Source organism: Oncorhynchus clarkii, chromosome 16 (genome assembly GCF_045791955.1).
Source record: "Oncorhynchus clarkii lewisi isolate Uvic-CL-2024 chromosome 16, UVic_Ocla_1.0, whole genome shotgun sequence".
Classification (NCBI taxonomy): Eukaryota; Metazoa; Chordata; class Actinopteri; order Salmoniformes; family Salmonidae; genus Oncorhynchus; species Oncorhynchus clarkii.
The window spans coordinates 28951171-28979078 of record NC_092162.1 but is presented as its reverse complement, the minus strand read 5'-3'; the positions used below and the strand labels follow the sequence as shown (position 1 = coordinate 28979078).

Here is a 27908-nt window from a genome sequence, read left to right as displayed (position 1 = left end):
TGAAACCTGTGCAGGTGGAAAAATATTTTGAAGTGGGGCGCCGTCTTCAAACAATCGCATGACATGTTTTTGTTGTAATAGCTACTGTAAATCGGACAGTGCAGTTAGATTAACATGAATGTAAGCTTTCAACCGATAATAGACACTTATATGTACCTAAATGTTTAATATCCATCATTGTTATGATTATTTATTTGAATTGCACGCCCTCCAGTTTCACTGGAAGTTGTCCTGATAGCGGGATGCCTCGGCTTAATTAACCAATGTACGGCTCAGAGATGTCTATCTACCTAGTCCTTTAATAATTCAAGACCTGCAAAACCTTTGTTCCTCTATTGACCAATTAACTAGTTTCCAGCGTTTTCTTCGTCAGTGCGGTGAATAATTTATCAGCTCTTTAAAAAAATAATGCCGCAATCTCGGCCCAGCGTATACATTACCTATCACGTTAGATATTAGGTTGTTGTGCGGTGCTGGTGGTGATTGTCAGATTTTCCCCCACTAAGACTCATTCCTTCTTTCTTTCATCATTCCTCCTCTCTCCCCTCCCTCCTCCTTTCTATCATCTCCCTCCTCTCCCCCCATACATCCCTCCAGGTGCTAGCGATAGACCCAGATGTTGGGGACAATGGGACAGTGGTGTACAGCATCAGCCCAGAGAACCCCTTCTACACCATCAACAGCAGTACAGGCAAGATCAGGACCAGCGGGGCCGTGCTGGACAGAGAGAGGTCCAACCCAAAAGACAGCCTGCTCATGAGGACCATCATCGTGTCTGCTGTCGATCGTGAGTCCCACACCAGGCCAGAACTCTGCCTGTTGGTTGGTCGGTTGGTTTGTTGTTCTGTGTGTCTGGCTGGCTAGCTGTTTATCTGGGACTGAGACCGTGTGTGTGTGTGTGTGTGTGTGTGTGTGTGTGTGTGTGTGTGTGTGTGTGTGTGTGTGTGTGTGTGTGTGTGCGCGACTGTCTGGGGCTGAAGAGTCTGTCAGTCTCTCAGCCTGTACTATCTAAATTATAATGTGCGTTCATATATGAGTCTCTACTTTAAAGAGTAACTGCCCCAAAAAGCCACTTCTCATTTAGAAAAAGGCTTATGTGGCATCGATATGAGTCAGAAACATGTATTCTAATTTCAAAATTGACTACAAAGTTTAAATAGGATAATTTTGGTTATAAAGTCATTCTCGTCCAAAACTGAGATTTACGAAATGATAGGCAAAAATGCTATGTCAAGGAATGAAGGGAACCGTTTATTTCAATCAGGCCCAAATGCCCACAGCTGGCAGCACCAAAGTAATCATCAATTCGGAGTGCAGCTGCATGTGACCCGATCGTAATGACCATGGTCAATTTGGTTGACATTCGATATCCCCATGGGGCTATTAGGGACCATCAGTAAATTACACAATATTTTGAATGTCAATGGCTCCAAATTTATGTGACTTAAAAAACTCAAACCAACTATAAATTGTAGAAATTAAAATATTAAACGCATTTAATGTAGCCCCAAAAAAGTTAAATATGAACTTTGTCCCATTTACATTGGGTATTTTAATGATGGTCCCTAACTATCCCCAGGCTATCCAATGTCAAACCAATTTTGCCACGGTTGCACACCAGCCGGCTGAAGCTAAGTTGGCTATCACTAGCTAGTCTAGGCCACCTCTGGTAAAACTTTTATTGGAGTTTTGTGCTCCTGTAAATGCTGTGTTTGTACCTCTGGCGCCCACTCCAGTTGGCAGACCTCCACTGCGTTCCTCAGTCAGCACCACGGTGTACGTCAACTTGCTGGACCTTAATGACAATGATCCCATCTTCCTTAACCTGCCCTTTGTGGCCGAGGTGCCAGAGGGCCTGCCTAGTGGATCCTCTGTGTTCAAGGTCAGTACACCATTACAATATGTCATTAGAGTTAGATGCTTGTGTAATTGTATCAGATGAATCAGATGGAAGTGTGTGAGGGCTAATTGTTTCTTTGTTTCTGTTTTCCCCTGTCTGTCATGTCCTCCTCTCACTTCTATTCTCCCCACCACTTCCATATCTTTGTCCCGCTCTGTCCCCTCTATCTCTTATCCCCACATCTCATCTTACTCTTCCCCTCTCCCTTCTCCCCTTTCCTCTCCTTTCCTTTACTCTCCTATCCTTCCCTTCCATCCTTTCATCTGCTCCTCCTCCTCGCCTCTCTCCCTCTCCTCTTCCTTCCTCTCTCTCTTCTCTCTCTCTCTCTCCCTCTCCACTCCCTTCCTCCTCTCTCTCTCTCTCAATTCCTATCTCCTCTCCTTCATCAGATCCAGGTGGAGGACCCTGATCAGGAGGAGAATGGTATGGTTACCATGGGGCTACTGGTGGGCATCCCACGCGTTGATTTTTATCTCAACACCACCACAGGTGTGCTGTACTCAACGGCAACTCTGGACCGCGAGCGGATTAGCCTGTACCACCTGAGGATCGTGGCGTACGACCAAGGGCAGAACCCACGCACCTCCACCAGCACCCTTACCATCACAGGTTTGCAAGCATCAGGGCCTGTAATCACTTACTGTCTCAGAGTTTGTGTGCTGATCTAGGATCAGTTTTGCCCTTCAGATCATAATGACTAAGACAGGGGGGACCTGATCCTAAATCACCACTCCTACTTTGAGACGCTTTGTGAATACAGGTCATGGCTGGTCCAACATTCAAATTTTGCTTAGTATAGCACTACCTGCTGGTCAGAAGCATATATTTTAGAAGCGCTGGGAGAAGAATGACCATCTGTTAAATGTGTTGCTTGTCGTGTCTGCCTATTGAGCATGATAAAAGTTATTTTACAAGAGACAATGTGTCTCTCTGTCTCTCTTTGTCTGTCTGTCTGCTTGCCTGTCACTCTGTGTCCCTCAGTCCTAGATGCCAACGACGAGACCCCCACCTTCTTCCCCAAGGTGTACAACGTGTCCCTGCAGGAGAGCGTCGCCAGGGACCATGTGGTGGCTCGCCTCAACTGCTCCGACAATGACGCTGGCCTTAACGCCGAGCTCAGCTACTTCATCACAGGTCAGAGGTCAAACTAAGGCCATGGCAGACTGTGTGTGCGTGTGTGTGTGAGTGGTTGGGCAAGACGTAGAGTTGTATTATGTGAATGTGCTACTACTTGTTTATGTGTATGTGTGTGTGCATGCATTCATTCATGTGTATAAGTGAATAGCCGAGATATAGGTACATGTAATACTCCACCATCTGTGTGTTGTGTTCTGCAGGTGGTAACCAGGATGGTAAATTCAGTGTTGGCTTCAGAGATGGTGTGGTTCGGACTGTGGTTGGCTTGGACAGAGAGACACAGGCTACATACTCACTGGTCATAGAGGCTATCGGTAAGTCCTAGCCCGATAAGAGCATTTTTCATCTTTCTTTCTACTCTGTGTATTTAGACCTTTTGTACATCTGTGAGATTGAGAAGTGAGAAGTGATGCATGCAAGTCTTGTTGTGCAACGGTCTCTGTTCCTTTTTATAATCGTTAAACTATTGAAGTAAAGAAAGTCACACACTCCATGTGTAATCTCCCAGCAATTTGCAATTTCTCCCAGCAATGTACTTAGTGAAAAAGACAGTTGCTTTTCATGGTCTTATCAAAGAGAGACCAAGAAGGCTTGCATCCCACATGCCAACCTATTCCCTATTTAGTGCACTACTTTTGACCAGGGTACATAAAGCTCTAGTTAAAAGTAGTGGACTTTTCTATGGAATAGGATGTCATTTAGGATGCTGCCAACGTCTGAGGTTTCGTGTTGTTGCTGAAACTGTTGAGTTTATCTGAGTTGTTCTGGGATGACCATGTGTGTGCTGATAGGGCCGTTCAGACCCCTCACTGTGAGTATGTATTTAGAGGGGGGGGGGGGATTCAGAGAAGAGACTACTCATGTATACTTTGAGTATCCCACTGGTATGTTCTAAAAAATAGATATAAATGTCGTAAATAGACAAGATATTGAGTTTCTTAAACAAAGGTGCAGATGGAGCTATGTAATTAGAGGAGTTGGCTAGCCTTGCACATTTACTTTGTATGATGAGTAATTTGTGTAGGTAGGAGGCATATGTACTGGCCTAGACAATTTTACAGTAAATTAGATATGTGTAAATTAAGCTATAGTAAAGTGTTAGGAAGCAAGCCTGATTAACCAAACCACTAATCTTTCTGATAATACCAACAGATTTCATCACTTTTCTACAGACAAATTGAATATGATCTTTCCATGACAACTTTTCATCAATTGGAACTCAGAGGAATCTAGAGGATGTGACTTGCTCCATTTCATTCGCACCAATTGATTGGATTATAGTTAGTTTTACTTGCAAAGATTGCAAAGATCTTGACTTACTTACTTAATTAGTCCACTGTTGATACACATATTCAAAGTATGTTCACGACCAAGTTTCTCTCAAACTGACTGACATATACACACAGTGTTAGTTTTGTAATGTGTAAATGTGTGTATCCCTCAGACAATGGTCCAGCAGGCAGCAGGAGGACAGGCACAGCCACAGTGTTTGTAGAAGTACTGGACGTGAACGACAACAGACCCATCTTCCTCCAGAACAGCTACGAGACCAGCATACTGGAGAATGTCCCCATAGGATCCAGCATCCTGCAGGTACACAGCCAGGCTGGCACACACGCGGCTCATATATACACGTGCACATGATTGCAGGTACGCACGCACACACACTCATGCATGCATGCACACAGACACACACAAACACGTGCACACATAGACATACATATACACACAAGCATACACATGGTTACACACATGGATATACCTACACACACACACAATATTATGCACTTCAGGAAATCAAACTTGAGAAAGCTTTTAATTTTCTTAAACAAACTACATTTTAATACAATAAAATAATAACACAAACTGTTCTACACTCTTAGAAAAAAAGGTGCTATCTAGAACCTTAAAAGGTTCTTTGGGTGTCCCCATAGGATAACCCTTTGAATAACCCTTTTTGGTTCAAGGTAGAACCCTTTTGGTTCCATGTAAAACTCTATTTTGTTCCAGGTAGAACCCTTTCCACAGAGCGTTCAACTTGGAACCCAAAAAGTTTCTACTTGGGAACAATCGAATAACACTTTTTGAACCCTTTTTTTGTAAGATTGTAGCTAATACAACAATCAAAATGTACGAAACAATTCACATCATCCACCTAGGCTGTTATCCCTTTTGGAAGAACCTTGGGCTTGCACCTGCTTCTCTTGTCATTAACAACATGGCCCAAACAACCTTTACTCCACCAGTCCATGTGGTTATCTTGAAGTGGCGGTTTGATCAGAAGTTAGTGTCATTGTTTAGTTAGCAGTACATCCATGGACATGCAGGACTGTGGTCAAGTCTAAGTGCTTTGGTCAAGTTACAGTCAAAGCGGTCATCTCCATGACCGGGCCTGCATTCATCTCACGGTCAGAGCGTAGTCATATCTCTGTAACATAGTCAAACAGGCAGGGCATGGTAAGGTGGGTAAGCTGCTGTGGTCAGGTTGCTGTCTGGTTGGGGAGCAGTGGGTGCTGCACTGGGGCCTGCGCTGGGGCGGTCGTCTGAATGAGGAGGTGAACGACCGCTGTACAGAGCCCAGTCGCTTCCACAGCTTGAGCTGGGGCTCCGATGACAGAGAAGGCCCGCAGACCAGGGACTCGCCTGAACTACAACCCCAAACTGAGTCCTCCTCTGTCTGGGCTGACGACCCACAACACACGGCCAGGAAGATAGCACAGACAGCCAGGAGCAGGGAGAGGCCTAACACCACCATGATGGTCAGCAATGGGTTGTGAGGCTCTGATGGCAGGGGGGAGGAAGAGAGGGAGGTGGGCAGGCTGGATAGGTTGAAAAGTAGTGGTGATTTTGTAAAAGAAAGGGTGGAAGAGATGTTGACCGCTAGATCACTGGTGGTGTTCATAGTCGCCATGTTCTGGAATGGAGAGAAGTCATGACAAAGGAGGTTAGATGAGAAGTGTGTGGACATCTGTGTGTGTGGGTGCGGTCTGTGTGTGAGTGTGTGCGTGCGTGCGTGTACACCAGTCTCTTTCAGAGTGCCACAGCAGCTTTCTTAATATGGGAAGTCTTGCCTTATTGTCCAAGCTAAACCAAGCTGACTTAGGCTTTTTTAGGAGGGGTTATTACCATCATACCCTGAAGGATATGCAACACACACACACAAATGTCATAGTCTTTAATTCGGTAGAGACAACGCGTGCCTTGTCGGTTTAGGGGAAAACACATCGGGACGTGAAATTAGTTTTAAGACCAAATGCCAGCAAATCTGTGTGGAAAGGCCACTGGAGCAGCCATCATCTCGTTAGTCACCAACACCCAACACACACTCGCTCACACATTCACACTCAAACACACACTCTCAGACGCAAAATATTGAATACAAAATATATTACAGTATATGCACGTCCACAAACAAACCACAAACTCCAGAGAGTTCAGACATCTCTCACTGTCCAACATCCACTTACTCTCTCACACTGACTGTGACTCCATACTTAGATGCATGCACTGATACTGACCCAAACACACATTGTGGGCATAACACATATAAGCATATGTCAGCAAACACACATACAATTTACACACACACACACACACACACACACACACACACACACACACACACACACACACACACACACACACACACACACACACACACACACACACACACACACACACACACACACACACACACACTTTACCTTTTTCAGTCACATCCAGCATCTGTGAGTAAAACTTTTTCCTTTCTTCCACGTTCCTTTTCTCCCTCACACTGCTTTTTCAAGAGAGCGTTAGGGAATGCACAGAGAAGAAGAGGGGACAAGGGGGTAACAGGACAGTGGTCAAAACGTAGTCTCTTTGTTTTCCACTGGGAGAGCCTAAAACAATGGTCCATTTCCAACACCGTCTAAGAGCTTAGAAAATTATCTCCCAATACTAACACTGTAAATGCTTAAATTTACAACATCTGGGCTTAGTAACACAAACTGGGAAGCTATGCACCCCTTTTATAGCCAAAGTGGTGCAGTCCACTGTGTGATACCCTACTCATCAATCTGACCCTCTACTCTCTTGTCCCCCGTGTCACCCCTTCTCCCCCCCTTTCTCTTCTCCTCTAAATCTCTTTATAAAGCTAATGAAACTGAAACAGGGCCCCTCTTTTCACACAGGGAGCAAGAGAGAGAGGAAGGGTGGGTGGGTGCGTGGGTGCGTGGGTGGGTGGGTGGGTGGTTAGTTAGTGTGCGTGTGTGTGTGTGTGTTTGTGAACATGTTTTGTGTATGGGTGTGGGTGTGCATGCATGCTTGTGCACGCATCTGTCAAGGAATATCCACAGGTCCTACAAGCAGGGTAAGATCAGGGTCTGCTCAGTCTCATCATGCTTCAACATCTCTGTGCCTATTTTAGTTCAGAACTCCAGTCAGAAGTCATGGTTGGATTCAGTATATTCTACTCAGCTCAGCATGCCTCACTAGTTATCTCTGTTGAGCCATGCTGTCTCTGATGTGTTTTTGTCTTTGGCTGCTCTGGCTCCATGCCTGCCTTTCAGAGAGAGAGAGAACAAGAGAGGGGATGTAGACTGTTAGAGGGGGAGAGAGAGATGGGGTAGGGAGGGTGTGAGAGGGAGAAAGAGACAAGAAAGAGACGAAGAGAGTGAGTTAGGGAGATTGAGAGTGAGGGAGAGAGAAGTGAAAGAGAGAGAGAAAGGGAGAAAGAGGGAGAGAGAAGGGGGGAGAAAGAGAGAGACATCTCCATTGTGGACTCGTTGCCAGGGCCATGGTGCAGTTGTTGTGTCAACCATGGGACTACACAAAATTTGGAGGGGGTGGGGTGGGTCACTTACATATTAATATGTGTGTGTGTATATGAATGTCAGCATCTGTGTGTGTCTGTGTGCATGCCTGTGTTCGCGCACATGTATGTGTGTGTACATATGTGTAAATGTTTATGTACTGTAGCTATGTAGGCCTATTGGTGTGTGGTTTCAAGTCACTGTGGTTGTAAATGAGTATAATGGCTGCATATGTCTGTGCTATTAACATGTGTTTGTGTCTGCAGGTGCAGGCCACAGATTCAGACCAGGGGGAGAACGGCAGGGTTCTGTACAGGATCCTCTCTGGTGAGTACAACTTCTTCCATCCTTTTCCCAGTTGCCAGTTCACACCTACTCTCAGGCCTCACTGCACACAAACAACTAAACACAAAAGACTGTCAACATTGCAAGCTAATTATAACCTTCATGCATAATCATAACTTTATTTGTATAAGTTATACGGTATTAGATATTTAACTGCTCAATGACTCATTTGAAAGATGCAGTGTCAAGTGGGTAACACTTGATTTGGATAGATTCATTTTAAAATGTTGGTGATTCATTTTACAATGTTGGTGATATTCTAGTATTAATATTTGAATGTACTTTATATCAATACCCTCATGACCATCCTGCATGCAATCACTCTCAACCCCCAGCTAACCTCTCCATTTCTCCCTCTCTCACAACCCCTCCCTCTCTGTCTCTCTCTTCCCCTCTCTCTATCTCTCTCCCCCATCTCCCTCTCTCTCTCTCTCTGCCTCTCTCTCCACCCCCCCCCCCCCGCTCTCCCCCCACCCCAATCTCTCTCTCTCTGTTTCTATCTGTGTGTGTCTCCCTATCTCTCTCTGCATGTGTAGGCAACAGTAAGGGTCTGTTCAGAATTAATGAGCTGTCGGGGCTTGTGATGCGGGGCCAGAGGGCTCTTGACAGAGAGAGCAGCAGCTCCCACGTGCTGGAGGTGGAGGCCTACAACAGTGACCAGGGCAGGATGAGGAGCTCCGTACGGGTAAGGAGAGTAGGAGGGATGATGAGGGAGGAGATGGAGAGGGTGGACAGGGATCGATGAGAGACAACAATCAAGGGAGGGAGGGAGGGAGAGGGGACAGGGCTGGACATGGAGGTCTACAACAGTGACCAGGGCAGGATAATGAGCTGCGTGTAAGTGAGGAAGGGACAGGGGAGGGTAATGGGAGACTGGGGAGAGAACATAGGATGGGACAGGGCTGGAGGTGAGGAGCTCTATACTGTTGAGAAGGGAGAGGGACAAGGCAGGGGAAGGGAGAGGGGATAGGGCTGGAGGAGTCTTGGATCGTTCTACCAATTTGGTACCTTTTGAGAAGTGTAACTTGGTAAAAAAAAATGCCTGTGGAACTGGATCCTGGACTTCCTGACGGGCCGACCCCATGTGGTGAGAGTAGGTAACAACACCTCCGCCACACTGATCTTGAATACAGTGCCTTGCAAAAAATGTATTTGGATTTCATGTAATGTAACACAAAATAGTCTCAATCGGTAAAGTGAAATTAGATTTTTTATTTTTTTTTAAGGATGGAAAAGTGGTGCATTCATATGTATTCACCCCTTTGCCATGAAGCCCCAAAATAAGATCTGGTGCAACCAATTACCTTCAGAACTCACATAATTAGTTAAATAAAGTCCACCTGTGTGCAATCTAAGTGTCACATGATCTGTCACATGATCTCAGTACCTGTTCTGAAAGGCCGCAGAGTCAGCAACACCACTAAGCAAGGGGCACCACCAAGCAAGGGGCACCATGAAGACCAAGGAGCTCTCCAAACAGGTCAGGGAAAAAGTTGTGGAAATGTACAGATCTGGGATGGGTTATAAAAAAATATCTGAAACTTTGAACATCCCACGGAGCACCATTTAAATAATTGATTAAAACAATGGAAAGAATATGGCACCTCAACAAACCTGCTAAGAGAAGGCCACCCACCAAAACTCACAGACCAGGCAAGGAGGGCATTAATCGGAGAGGCAACAAAGAGACCAAAGATAAGCGGAGATTGGAGTATCTGTCCATAGGAGCACTTTAAGCCGTACACTCCACAGAGCTGGGCTTCACGGAAGAGTGACCAGAGAAATGCCATTGCTTAAAGAAAAAAATAAGCAAACATGTTTGGTGTTTGCCAAAAGAGGGAGACTCCCCAAACATATGGAAGAAGGTACACTGGTCAGACAAGACTAAAATTGAGCTTCATGGCCATCAAGAAAGACGCTATGTCTGGCGCAACCCCAACACCTCTCATCACCCCAAGACACCATCCCCACAATGAAGCATGGTGCGGGCAGCATCGTGCTGTGGGGATGTTTTTCATCGGCAGGGACTGAGAAACGGGTCAGAACTGAAGGAAACATGGATGGCACTAAATAAAGGATTTTTGAGGGGTACCTGTTTCAGTCTTCCAGAGATTTGAGACTGGGACTGAGGTTCACCTTCCAACAGGACAATGACCCTAAGCATACTGCTAAAGCAACTCTCATGTGGTTTAAGGGGAAACATTAAAATGTTTTGGAATGGCCTAGTCAAAGCCCAGACCTCAATCCAATTGAGAATCTGTGGTAGGACTTAAAGATTGCTGTACACCAGCGGAACCCATCCAACTTGAAGAAGCTGGAGCAGTTGTGCCTTGAAGAATGGGAAAAATGTCCCAGGGGCTAGATGTGCCAAGCTTATAGAGACATACCCCAAGAGACTTGTAGCTGTAATTGCTGCAATAGGTGGTCTACAAACTTTGGGGGGGGGGGGGGGGGGAATAGTTATGCCCGCTAAAGTTTTCTGTTTTTTTTGTCTTATTTCTTGATTGTTTCACAATAAAAAATATTTTGCATCTTCAAAGTGGTAGGCATATTGTGTAAATCAAATGCTACAAACCCACCCAAAATATATTTTCATTACAGATTGTAAGGCAACAAAATAGGAAAAATGCCAAGTGGGGTGAATACTTTTGCAAGCCACTGTATGGGGGACCCCCAGGGGTATGTGCTTAGCCCCCTCTTGTACTCCCTGTTTACCCCACAGCTGTGTGGCCACTCACGACTCTAACTCCATCATAAAGTTTGCTGATGACATAACGGTGTTAGGCCTGATCACTAACGGGAATAAGACAGCCTGTAGCCAATGTGTCAAACTCATTCCGTGGAGGGCCGAGTGTCTGCAGGTTTCACTCCTCTCTTGGCTTGATTGATAAAAAGGTCACTGATTAGTAAGGAACTCCCCCTCGTTTTCTAGGTCTTAATTGAAAGGAAAAAAACAGCAGAAACTTGGCCCTCCATGGAATGAGTTTGACATTCCTTGCCAACAGAGAGGAGGTCAGAGACCTGGCAGTGTGGTGCCAGGACAACAACCTCTAACTCAACGTCAGCAAGACCAAGGAGCAGATCGTGGACTACAGGAAACATGGGGGTGCACACCCCCATCCACATCGACAGGGACACAGTAGAGAGGGTGATGAGTTTCAAGTTCTTCTGTGTCCACATCACTGAGGACTTAACATGCACTCTCACACCAGCACAGTTATGAAGAAGGCACAGCAGTGCCTCTGCTCCCTCAAGAAGCTGAAACGATTTGGCATGGCCCTACAGATCTTCAGGAACTTTTACAACTGCACAATCGAGAGCATCCTGACTGGTTGTATCAGAATCTGGAATGGCAACTGCACCACCCAGTGCATCACTGGGGGCGAGTTCCCAGCCATCCAGGATGTACATGCCAGGCGGTGTCTGAGAAAGGCCCGGAAAATTGCTAAAGAGTCTTCTCCATGCTCCCAGAGTGGTCTTGTTAAGTGGAGTGTGCCAAAATATTTTTGCCCGATTCTTCCTTGACTAGACTACTGTTACACAAAATTCAAAAGGCAGGAAGGCACATTTCCACGTGACCAAATTCAACGTTTATTTACCGTTTTATAAACATCTATGTGCTTTTACAAAGAAAGAAAACATGTAGGGAATAAGTTTTATATGTATATATCCATAGCTACATCTATCGTAACTAGAATTGGATGATAATGGTGATCATATCAACTAGTTATCTTTTCCAACTGATTGATTGGTGGCGCAGTCCACTAAGACATTTGGTTCATAGTTCTGGTTGTGAATTCTAATCCCACATGGGGTAAATCCTTTATTTACAATATTCATCCCGTGAACACACACTTCTTATTCTGAAAGTGAAAGCATATCTGTGAGAGGGGTCTCCCTGGTAGTAGTTGTAGGTTTTTATACAGTACCCAAGACAAATTTTACCTATCGGAAAAATACCTACTGTGTAAATACTGCAATGTGGTTTGGATTTAATTGAGCCTCTAATTTTCCTTTTCACGATGGTTAATGCAGTTTTTTGCACCCCATGGGGGATTCAAATTTACACCGCAAGTGGCAATCGATGTCAGGAATTCAGCGCCTTATCACTGTGAACTAACTGTCTAGAGCTGTATTTGCTCGTGATCCATGTAAGTGTATTATTAGAGCATGCCTGCAAACTTCTGGTAAGTATAATTTAGTGATAAAGTGTTGGGATCAGGTGCAACAATGTTTTCCACCCCCATAATTAATATTTATTAATAAAAATGTACTGGGGGGGAGGGGCAGTTAAATCTCAAAACAAAATGCACCCCTCTCCCCAAAGTAGAAAATATTTTCACATGACCCTTCTCTTGCACTGTAAAATAAATGTAACCCCCCCCCTCATAGAATTAATTCAAAATTAACTCAAAATGTTTAAGACCACAAATAACAATAACTGTAGCGACCTTGTGTTTATAAACTTGGATATTGACTTTGCCACTACAGCATGCTATTGTGGCACATTCAATGCCACGCAGGGCTGCGGGTCAGAACGTTGAGGGTTTGCCGACCACCAAAGACGAGTTCGCTCTCCCTGCCTGTTTTATTACTTTGTGATCAGAGCCGGCTGGAGACAATGATCAGCTTGGGGGAAATCAGATATTCTACAGCCAGCGTCATCAATACACAAGGGATGTCGGCCAAATGAGACACATTGTATTTGGTACAAATCATTCCCTAAGTTCTCGACCTCAGCTGAATCAGCTGTTGAACAAGTTGAGGAGACTAAATTACTTGGTGTTACCTTAGATTGTAAACTGTCATGGTCAAAACATTTTGATTCAATGGTTGTAATGACAGGGAGAGATCAGTCTGTAATAAAGAGATGCCCTTCTTTTTTGACACCACTGTCCACAAAGCAAGTCGTGCTGGCTCTAGTTTTATCTTAAGGTATCTTGATTATATATATCATATATGGTCAAGTGCTGCATATGAAGACCTAGTTAAGCTGAAGCTGGCCCAGAACAGAGCCGCACATCTTGCTCTTCATTGTAATCAGAGGCCTAATATTAATACTATGCATGCCAGTCTCTCTTGGCTAAGAGTTGACCCTCTTAAAACAATTCCATATGTTAGCTTAGTAGAAACCCAGCCCCCGGCCCTTAGGTCTTTTTAAGGGCACTTGATTTAATATAACTGGCTTTTAAAATTCAATATTAGTGCTCAATTTCGTCTTAAAATATCAACGGGATGCAAAAGGCACTCATTTTGTGTAACAATAAAAGTGACCAAGGCAAGATGAGGAGCTCTGTACGGGTGAGGCGGGGAGAGGGAGGATATAAATATAGGGAATAGCGATAGAGGGGAGGGGAGTGGGGACATGGCAGAACATAGAAGATGAGACTGTAAGGGTCATACATAGGGCATGAAAAAGGAGAGAATGTGAGGTAGGATTTAGAAAATAACAGAGGAGAAGGTAGTGTATTGGGAGAGAAGAGGGTGTGGGACAGGACATACAGTATAGTGCTAGGGTAGAGTCTTTTGCAAAAGGGAAAGGGCTGTAGTGGGCAGTAAGGAGGACACCTGTGAGCATCTTGTGAGCAGTTGTCAAGCTACCCTCTGACTCCCAGTGTCTCTGTCTCCCACTACAGGTGATAGTGTATGTGGAGGATGCCAATGACGAGGCACCAGTGTTCACCCAGCAGCAGTACAACCGCCTGGGTCTGAGGGAGACCGCTGGCATTGGCACCTCTGTCATCGTAGTACGAGCTACAGACCCCGACACTGGTGAGTGTTGTAGTGTAACACGATGTACTATAGTACCCATAACCCTCTGTACAAGCTGGTTTTATTGATAATATATGCATTATAATGTACACTGTATATTGATAAGGAAACGGAACAACAATATGTTAGCTTTATTTACTAAAATAAAACAGAATATTCTGTATAGAGCATTATGGGTACTGTAGTACATAGATCGGTATGTGTAGCAATGCATGACTACATACTTAAAAAAATGTTTTTACATGTATCTTTTTTTGTCTTCTCTCTCTTGTTTTGCCTCCCTTTGCCCAACCTCCTTCCCTCTATGATTTCCCCTGTCTCTCCCACTCCTCCCCTCTATCCTGCCATTCCTTCATCCAGGTGACGGCGGGGCGGTGGCCTACGCCCTGGACTCCGGCTCCGACCGTAAGTTTGATGTGGATGTGAGCACGGGCCTGGTGACCACTGTAGACTATCTAGACTACGAGACCAAGACCAGCTACCTGATGAACGTGTCGGCTACCGACCAGGCGCCACCGTTCCACCGTGGCTTCTGCATGGTCTATGTGACCTTACTTAATGAGCTGGACGAGGCGGTGGCGTTCTTCTCTGCGGGCTACGAGGTGTCACTCCTGGAGAACATTGCCACAGGAACGGAGGTGGTGCAGGTGCAGGCACAGTCGGCGGACAACCTCAACCAGCTGTCGTATCGCTTTGACCCGGACACATCGCCAGCCGCCCTTGCCCTCTTCAAGATCGACAGTATCACGGTGAGTCGGTGGACAGCCTGGGGTGTAACACCGTATTAGCATGTCTCACTCTTATTGGACAGTTGGGTTAAGGTCAATTCCATTTCAATTCAGGAAGTAAAAAGCAAATCCAATTAGGATTTTCCCTTGAAAATATTCTTCTTGAATTGACATGGAATTTAAACCCAACCCTGTTGGATAATATACACTGCTCAGCATATATATTTAAAACTAGGATAAATCAGGTTGTTTGTTAATTTGTTTTACTCCTTTCTCCCTCTCTTGCTCTCTCCTTCTCCCTGTCCATCCCCAGGGCCGTATCACAGTCACAGGGCTGCTGGACAGGGAGAAGGGGGACCTCTACACCCTGACTGTAGTGGCTGACGATGGGGGACCCAAAAAAGACTCCACTGTGGTATGGCAGTCGCTTCTTTTTTTCTTAATTTCTTTTTCTTCTTATTTGGACAGTAGTTGCTTTCAATTCCCGGTTGTCAGGTCTCATCTGTTTTCAATAATAAACCGCGACACGATGTTGTTATCTGTTTTGTTGTAGAAATGGTCAGTTAATGACAATCTGTATTTTCACCTCGTTACTGCTATCTCATGGGGAAATTGCAGAAGGTAGGTGTTGCTTAGGATTACTGTTTTAATTCAAAGTTTTAATTCAAAGCTTAATGAAGTGTATGTATATGTCACAAAAGTATTTTTCTATTATTTTTCAAAAGCATACCATGTAAATCAAATTCAATTCAAAGTTTTGTAGCATCTTGGCCCTCTTGTCAATGCCAATCCCTCATTGGCTTTGTCTATACATGTGACAGGTGTCAATCACCATACAGGATGAGAATGACAACAGTCCAGAGTTTGATATCACATCTGATTCATTGGTGGAGATTCCAGAGAACACACCCATCGGGAAGAGAGTGGCTGTGGTGCTTGGGCGCGACAAAGATGCCGGGAAAAATGGACTGGTGAGGAGAGAGAGAGAGAAGAGAAGAGAGAGAGAGAGGGAGAAGCTCTTCACCTGCTCTCCCTGCTGTCTTTCAACTCACTCCATCCCCTCCTCTTTGTCTCGCTCTCTAAGGTGTACTTCAGGCTGGTGGCAGGGAACATGCAGGATGTGTTTGAGATCCGGACAGTGAATCACACCTATGGAGAGATCTACGTCAACTCCCCTCTGGACCGAGAGTCTGTTGACCGCTACCTGCTCAAGGTTAGACACATGGGTCAGATTCTATAACCATGTTTCCAAAGTCATACCATTTAAAAAAAAATCATGACAGCTCTGATGGAAACAGGCATTTCGGTACAATTTTGTAAATGCCGACAGATCATTTGTTCATTTGACGTGATCTTTTTGTGTTGGTAAAATTAATTATGCGAGAAATGCCGATGGAAATGCCTTTATGAGCAAATATTGATATGTTAGTCATCATATCACAAGAACCTTGGAGTCACGTGATGATATGGTGTGTGGTCCTCCCACTACGACTCTGGAAACCATGCAGTTTATTAGGCTACAGATTAAACCAATTACGATGACCTTCACAGGGTGGTGAAAGTGCATGGTGATCTTGATCATCTTTTCCGATAAATATTGAGGGTCTTATTCTGGTGACATGATGATCGATGCTTGATTACCATTTGACAAATACAAATATTCTTGCTCTTATCCATAATAATCTCATGTAGACTAGCCTACCCGCACAACCAGCACAGGCACTCCAGATTGAATTTAACTAGGCAAATTGGTTAAGAACAAATTCTTATTTACAAGGACAGCCCACTCCTTCCTCCCCATCAGGGTTTTGAAACCCGGTCTCCAATGTGCCCTGCCCACATGACACAGGGATTCTTTCGCTAAATAGCCCAGTACTGTACTGCCGACCGTCACATTGTACAGCGCCATATTTTCCGTTCCATCGTAACAGAAACCCAGAGAGTTTTTCTTGGAAGAGAAACACCATAATATTAATCAAATTAATTAAGCAAGTACCAGTCAAAAGTTCGGACACACCTACTCATTCCAGGGTTTCTCTTTGTTTTTACTATTTTATATATTGTAGAATAATAGTGAAGACATCACAACTATGAAATAACACATATGGAATCAGTTAAGAACACATCTTATTTAGAAGGACAGCCTACTCCTTCCTCTCCATCTGGGAATTGAACCCCAGTCTCCCACGTGCCCGAATTCTGTAGTACAGACATGGCCTCATGTAAGGAATTAGGCACTTTCGCATGTTTACTACAGTATGTATTGTAGGCTATGTTTACTTGTTGGACTGCACAATAGCCTAAAAACAAACGCAGGTGGCTTATAGTACTGTATTTTGTCATCAGCATCTTTATGCTTTCGTAATGACAAATCATATTTAAAAATGCAGATGTTGATTTAGTTATGGATCGGTAACGAATTACTATGGGAATAAATATAACTGATTTACAGAAATATTGGAACAAAGTTGTCTAATGAAGTTAAACAATTTACAATCCTTTTATGCTGTAGCCTATGACCGTCACGTTGTACAGAGCCATACTTTCCGTTCCATCCTAATGGAAACCCTGAGTATTTCGCTTTTCATGGAATAGAAACACCAGAATATTTATCAAATGAATTAAGCCAAATTTCTTAAAATCAATCCCATATACTATGTTATTTTAAAAAATGTTTGAAATTCTCTGGTAATGCCAATATGGAAGACTATCAAATAGGCTTCTCAAAGATGCCCTCTGGTGGTCAAACTAGCACTAACTCCCATTAACAGAAAAAAGGGCTGACAATTAGATAATGTGACACAGAATGCTGCATCAGCCTCAAGGTGTGCTGCAGTATGATGCAACTTTTAAAGGAGCATCCACTGTACCTGTACTGTAACTGCTAGCTGTTGACTAGAGCACACGTGTCAAGACCAGAGAAGGCATATTTGCTATTCAGCGCAACAGTTTTTATGACAAAACTTTCGGTAGAGTTGAAAATACAATGGAAACACATTGAAATACATGTATTCAGTGCATGATAACTTAAGCGGAAAAAGTACATTTTGTGTGCACTACGCATTTATCCACCAGTGGTGTTTCCAAAAAATGTAGTTTCACTTAAGTTTTCATGTCTTTATGCAGATTCTACAAAATTTGCATGACAATCTGTCGCCAATTAGATGGAAACCTAGCTATGAAGGCACAAGGTAGCAAAACATTATGTAGTGGAAAATGTAATGATAGCTTCTTATTAGACAACTTGAGATTGTCCCTTCCTGTTTGAGTCTATTTTCTTCCATTTCGTGCCTAATGAACGCTACCCCTTGCTGTTAAAATGCCACATTCTGGCTTCTCATATCACAATTATATGTGCTCAAGCTACATAGGATGAATATCAAATATTATTATAAGCATGTCAGCACATGAGCATGTTTTCATTTTGAAATGAATGTTTTGCCGGTGGGTGTGCATCCATACGTTGTGTACACATAACATACAGTAATCCCATTGCAGTGTACTGTATATCCATATGTTTATTAATACAAACATTGTTTTAAGCTGAAAAATATAGGAAATTCAAAGCTAATTTGACCTACGCAATAACATTGTTTTTCAGCATACGCAGCTTAGATACCTTCTAGAGGACAGTATGTTTATTGATCTACTGTACTTCAACAACAGATGTACTCACATTGGATTGGTTGATTAGGATTCCAAACTTCTCTCAAACCGCTTTATGCTCTTAGAGTAGATTTATCCCATTAACCTGTTATGGCTGCAATCCTGATATCGGGATCGATATGACAACTACCAGTGAAAATAGAGGGCGCCAAATTCAAACCAAAGAAATCTCATAATTACAATTCCTAAAACATACATGTCTTATATCATTTTAAAGCTATTCTCGTTGTTAATCCCACCAAAGTGTACGATTTCCAATAGGCTTTTCAGCGAAAGCACTACAAAAGATTATGTTAGGTCTCCACCAAACCACAATAAGCACAGCCATTTTCCAGCAAAATATAGCTATCACAAAAAGCATAAATAAAGATAAAATGAATCACTAACCTTGAATTATCTTCATCAGATGACACTCATAGGACTTCATGTTACACAATACATGCATGTTTTGTTTGATAAAGTTCATATTTACATTTAAATCTGAGTTTACATTGGCTATTTAGATTCACTAGTTCCAAAAACATCAAGTGATTTTGCATAGCCACATCGTTTCAACAGAAATACCCATCATAAATGTAGATGATAATACAAGTTATACACATGGAATTATGCATATACCTCTCCTCAATGCAACCGCTGTGTCAGATTTTTTTTTAAGTTCACAGAAAAAGCAACCCATGCAATAATCTGAGACGGCACTCAGAACAGTAGCCAAATTAGCCTCCATGTTGGAGTCAACATAAACCAGAAAATACATAAATGTTTCCTTACCTTTGATGAACTTCATCAGAATGCAGTCCTATAAATCCCAGGTCCACAATAAATGCTTGATTTGTTTGAAATGTCCAAAAGTTCCATAACAGTCAGTAGAAACATGTAAAACAATATACTGAATCAATCTTTAGAATGTTGTTTACACATATCTTGAATAACGTTCCAACCGGAGAATTAGAATGACTTCAGATGAGCGATGGAACGCAGGTCCTTCATCTGTGAACGCGCCTGGTGAAAACATGGTCCACTCATGGCTGTGGTGACTATTTCCTGTGTCAATCGACCTCCCTTCACATTAGTCATCAGACAAAGTTTTATTGACTGCTGACATCTAGTGGAAGGCGTAGGAAATCAAAACTTATCCATATCTCACTGTAATTTCAATGAGACAGGAAGTGGAATTTCTCAGGTTTTTGCCTGCTATATGAGTTCTGTTATACTCACATACATAATTCAAACAGTTTTAGAAACTTCAGAGTATGTTCTATCCAATACTAATGAAAATATGCAAATATTAGCAACTATGACTGAGGAGCAGGCCGTTTGATATGGGACCTTTCATCCAAGCTACTTTTCATCCAAGCTACTTTTTATGGCTAATGTACTTGGTAATGTAAACTTATTTTTGATGTAAGACACACATGCAATCTGGGAATCTTGACGTATACCCATTGGTTCTTGAAGGGGCAATCTAGACTTCAAAACAATAACAAACCCAACACTGTGCCACTCTTTCAGTCAAAAGCTGAGGAACATGGGTAATGAAATGTAACCACCTCAAATTCACCAATAGAGCTACGGATACAAAAAATACAATTTTAACCATATTCAGAGGCTAAACAGTGTTTATTTGTTTAAAATTAATTAATTGTACAAACAATTGAGTAGAACAAGCATACAGTGCCTTTGGAAAGTAAAGTGGATTGCGAAAGTATTCACCCCCTTGGCATTTTTCCTATTTTGTTGCCTTACAACCTGGAATTAAAATAAATATTTTTGGGGGTTTGAATCATTTGATTTACACAACATGCCTACCACTTTGAAGATGCAAAATCGTTTTCTTGTGAAACAAACAAGAACTAAGACAAAAAAACAGAAACCTTGAGCGTGCAAAAAGTCAATACTTTGTAGACCCACCCTTTGCAGCAATTACAGCTGCAAGTCTCTTGGGGTATGTCTCTTTAAGCTTGGCACATCTAGTCACTGGGATTTTTGCCCATCCTTCAAGACAAAACTGCTCCAACTCCTTCAAGTTGGATGGGTTCAGCTGGTGTACAGCACTCTTTAAGTCATACCAGAGATTCTCAATTCGATTGAGGAATGGGCTTTGACTAGGCCATTCAAAGACATTTAAATGTTTCCCCTTAAAACATGCGAGTGTTGCTTTAGCAGTATGCTTAGGGTCATTGTCCTGCTGGAAGGTGAACCTCCGTCCCAGTCTCAGATCTCTGGAAGACTGAAACAGGTATCCCTCAAGAATTTCCCTGTATTTAACGCCATCCATCATTTCTTCAATTCTGACCAGTTTCCCAGTCCCTGCAAATGAAAAATATTCCCACAGGATGATGCTGCCACCACCATACTTCACTGTGGGGATGGTGTTCTAGGGAGATGTGAGACGTTGGGTTTGCGCCAGACATAGCATTTTCCTTGATGGCCAAAAAGCTCAATTTTAGTCTCATCTGACCAGAGTACCTTCTTCCATATGTTTGGGGAGTCTCCCACATGCCTTTTGTCGAACACCAAACGTGTTTGCTTATTTTTTTCTTTAAGCAATGGTTTTTTTCTGGCCACTCTTCAGTAAAGCCCAGCTCTGTGGAGTGTAGTACGGCTTAGAATGGTTCTGTGGACAGATACTCCAATCCCCACTGTGGCGCTTTGCAGCTCCTTCGAGGTTATCTTTGGTCTCTTTGTTGCCTCTCTGATTAATGCTCTCCTTGCCTGGTCCGTGAGATTTGGTGGGCGGCCCTCTCTTGGCAGGTCTGTTGTGGTGCCATATTCTTTCCATTTTTTAATCATGGATTTAATGGTGCTCAGTAGGATGTTCAAAGTTTCTGATATTTTTTTATAACCCAACCCTGATCTGTACTTCTCCACAACTTTGTCCCTGACCTGTTTGGAGCACTCCTTGGTCTTCATGGTGCCGCTTGCTTGGTGGTTCCCCTTGCTTGGTAGTGCCCCTTGCTTAGTGGTGTTGCTGACTCTGCTGCCTTTCAGAACAGGTGTATATATACTGAGATCATGTGACAGATCATGTGACACTTAGATTGCACACAGGTGGACTTTATTTTACATATGCATATGCACCCACCACTTTTCTGTTTTTTTAGGGGGGGGATTTTTTGAAACAGGTATTTTTTTAAATTTCACTTCACCAATTTTTACTATTTTGTGTATGTCCATTAAATTATATCCAAATAAAAATCAATTTAAATTACAGGTTGTAATTCAACAAAAAAGGAAAAACTCCAAGGAGGATTAATTATTTTGCGAGACACCAATCAGACCCCTTGACGTTTTTCACATTTTGTTAGGTGACAGCCTTATTCTAAAATTGAAAACATGTTTTTTCCCCTCATCAATCTACACAGAATACCTTATAATGACAAAGCAAAAACAGGTTGTTAGAAATGTTTGCTAATTTATATAAGATATAAATGAAATATCACATTCGTATTACTTTTCAGGCCCTTTACTCAGTACTTTCTTGAAGCACCTTTGGCAGCAATTACATTCTCAAGTCTTCTTGGGTATGACGCTACAAACTTGGCACTCCCTATATTTGGGGAGTTTCTCCCATTCTTCTCTGCATATCCTCTCAAGCTCTGTTTGGTTTGGTGGCGAGCCTTGCTTCACAGCTATTTTCAGGTCTCTCCAGAGATGTTCAATCAGGTTCAAGTCCAGGCTCTGGCTGGGCCACTCAATGACATTCAGAGACTTGTCCCGATGCCACTGTTGCGTTGTCTTGGCAGTGTGCTTAGGGTCATTGTCCTTTTGGAAGGTGAACCTTCGCCCCAGTCTGAGTTCCCGAGAACTCTGGAACAGGTTTCATCAAGGATCTCTCTGTACTTCGCTCCGTTCATCTTTGGCTTGATCCTGACTAATCTCCCAGTCCCTTACACTTAAAAACACCCCCACAGCATGATGCTACCACCACCGTGCTTCACCGTACGAATGGTGCCATGTTTACTCCAGATGTGACGCTTGGCAATCTTGGTTTCATCAGACCAGAGAATCTTGTTTCTCATGGTCTGAGAGTCTTTAGCTGCCTTTTGGCAAACTCCAAGCAGGCTGTTTTACTGAGGAGTGGCTTCCATCTGGCAACTCTACCATAAAGGCCTGATTTGTGGAGTGCTGCAGAGATGGTTGTCCTTCTGGAAGGTTCTCCCATCTCCACAGAGAAACTCTAGAGCTCTGTCAGAGTGACCATCGGGTTCTTGGTCACCTCCCTGACCAAGGCCCTTCTCCCCCAATTGCTCAGTTTGGCCGTGCAGCCAGCACGTAGGAATAGTCTTGGTGGTGCCAAACTTCTTGCATTTAAGAATGATGGAGGCTGCTGTGTTCTTTGGGACCTTCAAATGCTGCAAAACATTTTTGGTATCCCTTCGCCAGATCTGTGCCTCGACACAATTCTGTCTCCGAGCTCAACGGAAAATTCCTTCGACTTCATGGCTTGGTTCTTTCTCTGACATGCACTGTCAATTGTTGGACCTTATCTTGACAGGTGTGTGCCTACCCAAATCATGTCCAATCAATTGGATTTACCACAGGTGGACTCTAATCAAGTTGTAGAAACATCTCAATGATGATCAATGGAAACAGGATGCACATGAGCCCAAATTTGAGTCTCATAACAAAGGGTCTGAATACTTATGTAAAAGATTTATGTTTTTTTATTTGTAATACATTTGAAAAATATTCTAAAAACCTGTTTTCACTTCGTGATTATGGGGTATTGTGTGAAGACTTCTGAGGATTGAAAATGATTTAATACATTTTAGATTAAGGCTGTAACGTAACAAAATGTGGAAAAATTCAAGGGGTCTGAATACTCACTGTATATTTTGGATTTATTTTGTATTTATTATATACAGTGCCTTACGAAAGTATTCGCCCGCCTTGAACTTTGCGACCTTTTGCCACATTTCAGGCTTCAAACATAAAGATATAAAACTGTATTTTTATGTGAAGAATCAACAACAAGTGGGACACAATCATGAAGTGGAACGACATTTATTGGATATTTCAAACTTTTTTAACAAATCAAAAACTGAAAAATTGGGCGTGCAAAATTATTCAGCCCCTTTACTTTCAGTGCAGCAAACTCTCTCCAAAGGTTCAGTGAGGATCTCTGAATAATCCAAAGTTGACCTAAATGACTAATGATGATAAATACAATCCACCTGTGTGTAATCAAGTCTCCGTATAAATGCACCTGCACTGTGATAGTCTCAGAGGTCCGTCAAAAGCGCAGAAGAACAAGGAACACACCAGGCAGGTCCGAGATACTGTTGCGAAGAAGTTTAAAGCCGGATTTGGATACAAAAAGATTTCCCAAGCTTTAAACATCCCAAGGAGCACTGTGCAAGCGATAATATTGAAATGGAAGGAGTATCAGACCACTGCAAATCTACCAAGACCTGGCCGTCCCTCTAAACTTTCAGCTCATACAAGGAGAAGACTGATCAGAGATGCAGCCAAGAGGCCCATGATCACTATGGATGAACTGCAGAGATCTACAGCTGAGGTGGGAGACTCTGTCCATAGGACAACAATCAGTCGTATATTGCACAAATCTGGCCTTTATGGAAGAGTGGCAAGAAGAAAGCCATTTCTTAAAGATATCCATAAAAAGTGTTGTTTAAAGTTTGCCACAAGCCACCTGGGAGACACACCAAACATGTGGAAGAAGGTGCTCTGGTCAGATGAAACCAAAATTGAACTTTCTGGCAACAATGCAAAACGTTATGTTTGGCGTAAAAGCAACACAGCTGAACACACCATCCCCACTGTCAAACATGGTGGTGGCAGCATCATGGTTTGGGCCTGCTTTTCTGCAGCAGGGACAGGGAAGATGGTTAAAATTGATGGGAAGATGGATGGAGCCAAATACAGTACCATTCTGGAAGAAAACCTGATGGAGTCTGCAAAAGACCTGAGACTGGGATGGAGATTTGTCTTCCAACAAGACAATGATCCAAAACATAAAGCAAAATCTACAATGGAATGGTTCAAAAATAAACATATCCAGGTGTTAGAATGGCCAAGTCAAAGTCCAGACCTGAATCCAATCGAGAATCTGTGGAAAGAACTGAAAACTGCTGTTCACAAATGCTCTCCTTCCAACCTCACTGAGCTCGAGCTGTTTTGCAAGGAGGAATGGGAAAACATTTCAGTCTCTCGATGTGCAAAACTGATAGAGACATACCCCAAGCGACTTACAGCTGTAATCGCAGCAAAAGGTGGCGCTACAAAGTATTAACTTAAGGGGGCTGAATAATTTTGCACGCCCAATTTTTCAGTTTTTGATTTGTTAAAAAAGTTTGAAATATCCAATAAATGTCGTTCCTCTTCATGATTGTGTCCCACTTGTTGTTGATTCTTCACAAAAAAAATACAGTTTTATATCTTTATGTTTGAAGCCTGAAATGTGGCAAAAGGTCGCAAAGTTCAAGGGGGCCGAATACTTTCGCAAGGCACTGTATACACATACAAAAGTTTTATAACACCCACTCAGTTTTTTCTATATTTTTACTATTTTCTACATTGTAGCTGGTTGAGAGAATGCCACAAGAGTGTGCAAAGCTGTCATCAAGGCAAAGGGTGGCTATTTGAAGAATCTCAAATATAACATATATTAGGGTTTGTTACTACCTGATTCCATACAGTATGTGTTATTTAATTGTTTTGATGTCATGGAAACGGAGGGGGCACAAGTTTGAACTGTGGGGCCCCATTTAGCCCTCTCGTGGAGCCGGGTACGCATCCAGATTGTTACTACCAATATTACAATCAATGTTTTGTGTAGTCTGCTGTTTTTCTCCAAATAAAATAGAGATGGGTGAAATCTATTGCCGGCGGCATGTGATAGGCTACAGCTGCGGGAAGCAACTGACTTTGGCATTCACACCTATGTGAAGATAGCCACAATAATGGAATTTGCAGTTCTCCTTCAAAATAAAGGTTCCCCATTGAAAGTGGAGCAAACAAATACAAATAGTGGAATCATGCCATATTTGGACTAGATAATACTAAACAAGGTTGGAATGTTGTTATATAAATTAAATAAAATACAAAAATTGGTTCAATTTACACAAAAAAAGAAAATAGCTATTCAAATTTTAGCAGCATAGCTCATATTAGGGAGCTTAGTTCCCTCCTGTACCTCTCCATTAATGTGATCAAGGAGGGCTGAGCATGCCCCCATTCTCATTGATGGGGATGTAGGGGAGCAGGTTGAAAGCTTTAAGTTCCTCAGTGTCCACATCACCAACAAACTATCATGGTCCAAACATACCAAGGCAGTCGTGAAGAGGGCACGACAACGCTTATTCCCCCTCAGGAGTGAAAGGATTTGACATGGGTCCCCAGATCCTCAAAAAGTACTACAGCTGCAGCATCGAGAGTATCCTGTCCATGTTGCATCACCGCCTTGTATGGCAACTGCTCGGGCCTCCGCCCACAAGGCGCTACAGAGGGTAGTGCGTACAGCCCAGTACATCACTGGGACCAAGCTTCCTGCCATCCAGGACCTCTATACCAGGCGGTGTCAGAGGAAGACCTTCAAATTTCCAAAGACTCCAGCCACCCTAGTCATAGATTTTTCTCTCTGCTACCACACTGCAAGCAGTACCGGAGTGACAAGTCTAGGTCCAAAAGGCTTCTTAACAGCTTCTATCCCCAGGCCATAAGATTGCTGAACAGCTAATCAAATGGCTACCCTGACTATTTGCGCTGCTTCTGCTCCTCGCTGTTTATTATCTATACATAGTCACTTTACCCCTACCTACATGTACATATTACCTCAATTACCTTGACTAACCTGTACCCCCCTCACATCGACTCAGTACCGGTACCCCCTGTATAGAGAGCCTCATTATAGTTTCTCTTTTATTTTTTACTTTAGTTTATTTAGTAAATATTTTCTTATTTTCCTTAAAACTGCATTGTTGGTTAAGGGCTTGTAAGTAATCATTTTACGGGATGCAATCAGAACAACAGCTTTCAGTTGTGATAGCATAATGCAAAAGGGTTTTCTAATGATCAATTCACCTTTTAAAATGATAAACTTGGATTAGCAAACACAACGTGCCATTGGAACACAGGAGTGATGGTTGCTGATTATAGGCCTCTACGCCTATGTAGACATTCCATTAAGAAATTTGCCATTTCCACCTACAATAGTCATGACCCCAAACTTTTGAACAGTAGTGTACAGCGGAGAACTATGCTCATGGAAATGTGAATTCTTTGCACATGGATGGCCGCTTATTCGAAATAATTGTAGTGTACATATTTATTTTTGTATGTCTTTGCTGTCTTTCCATTGAAAACACTTGATCCGTCTGGGGAGTATTGGATAGAAAGTCTCTGGTTTGTGTCGTGGAAATTTCCTCTATTTACCAACTCATGAGAGCAAACCACACACAAGTCGGAGTTAGTTATCACAAAGTCCATTTTTAATTATATGAGCTCTATCACAACCCTGTGACTCTCAGATCAATTCAGTGTCTATCAATGAATTCTCTGAGAGTCCCTTACACATTGCAGCTGAGATCCTTTAATAGCAAAAAACACACATAGTCAGACAGCATAGACATAATAAATCGTTCAGCTTTGTCTCCTAAACTATGTTATTTTCTCAAACTCAGAACCATAAACCAATCCTCCATATCAACAGGCATATATCAAATCCATCCTATCTTGACAAGATCACAGAGACACACTGACTGGCACACAGACAGTGTGTAGCCAAGAGATACACGCTTGACCTCTCCCCTCTCTCCGGCCCAAGCAACTTAGTCTTGACATAGAACAGATACTGCAACCCCGCCACAGTATTATACAAACATAACATTCTGATGAGAAGTAACTTATGATATGTATATATGATGAATATAACACATCTTACCTATGTTACCAATAAATTATGATTATTCCCCAACATTTGTCCCCCAGAGATCAAAGTATTTTTTAGTTGTAGCTCTGTTACATGGATATGTCAGATGTACCAATGGTCGTTTGATATGGAAAAGTCCTTTAGATTGGATCTTTCAGAGTGCCACCCGGTGGTTCTTGGTAATAACTTCAACAGCTACAGACGGAATATTTCTGTGTAGTCTTTATCTTCTTAACTCAAGAACATTTCAGTGTTTAAATGTGTATTAACCATTCATGACGTCCGGGTCACACCATTTGCCTGCTTGGTCTCTAGTTTTAAATAATTTCTCAGCCATGTAGCCACCGCTTCACGCTGTATGGGTCTAATGTAAATTTTGTCACGATTCATTTTTATGCATTCTGGGAAAAAGTGGCGTTCCCTCCTTTTTGTCGTAATGTCTGTGTTCACGTGGAAGTGGCCACTGACTTGGTTAAGACAGTTAGAAGGCTAACATCACATTACATCTTCTCACAAATAGTTTAATATTTAATCATACAAGTTTCACAACATCTAGATGTGAATGTGATTACTAGGAAATATACAGTGGGTCAAAAAAGTATTTAGTCAGCCACCAATTGTGCAAGTTCTCCCACTTAAAAAGATGAGAGAGGCATGTAATTTTCAAACAGAAG

General features: G+C 42.7%; 1 protein-coding gene across 1 annotated transcript in view; it reads left to right on the top strand.

The window, feature by feature from the left end:
* LOC139368300 (cadherin-23-like) overlaps nt 1-27908 on the top strand; it is a 237626-nt gene that overhangs the window by 47666 nt on the left and 162052 nt on the right. Inside the window, exons 6-18 of the mRNA XM_071107046.1 lie at nt 598-787; nt 1737-1882; nt 2290-2509; nt 2882-3034; nt 3238-3351; nt 4482-4630; nt 8097-8157; nt 8712-8860; nt 13812-13947; nt 14308-14696; nt 14989-15090; nt 15497-15646; nt 15760-15888. Coding sequence (XP_070963147.1) covers nt 598-787; nt 1737-1882; nt 2290-2509; nt 2882-3034; nt 3238-3351; nt 4482-4630; nt 8097-8157; nt 8712-8860; nt 13812-13947; nt 14308-14696; nt 14989-15090; nt 15497-15646; nt 15760-15888 — 2088 coding nt within the window. The remainder of the gene's footprint in view (nt 1-597; nt 788-1736; nt 1883-2289; nt 2510-2881; nt 3035-3237; nt 3352-4481; nt 4631-8096; nt 8158-8711; nt 8861-13811; nt 13948-14307; nt 14697-14988; nt 15091-15496; nt 15647-15759; nt 15889-27908) is intronic.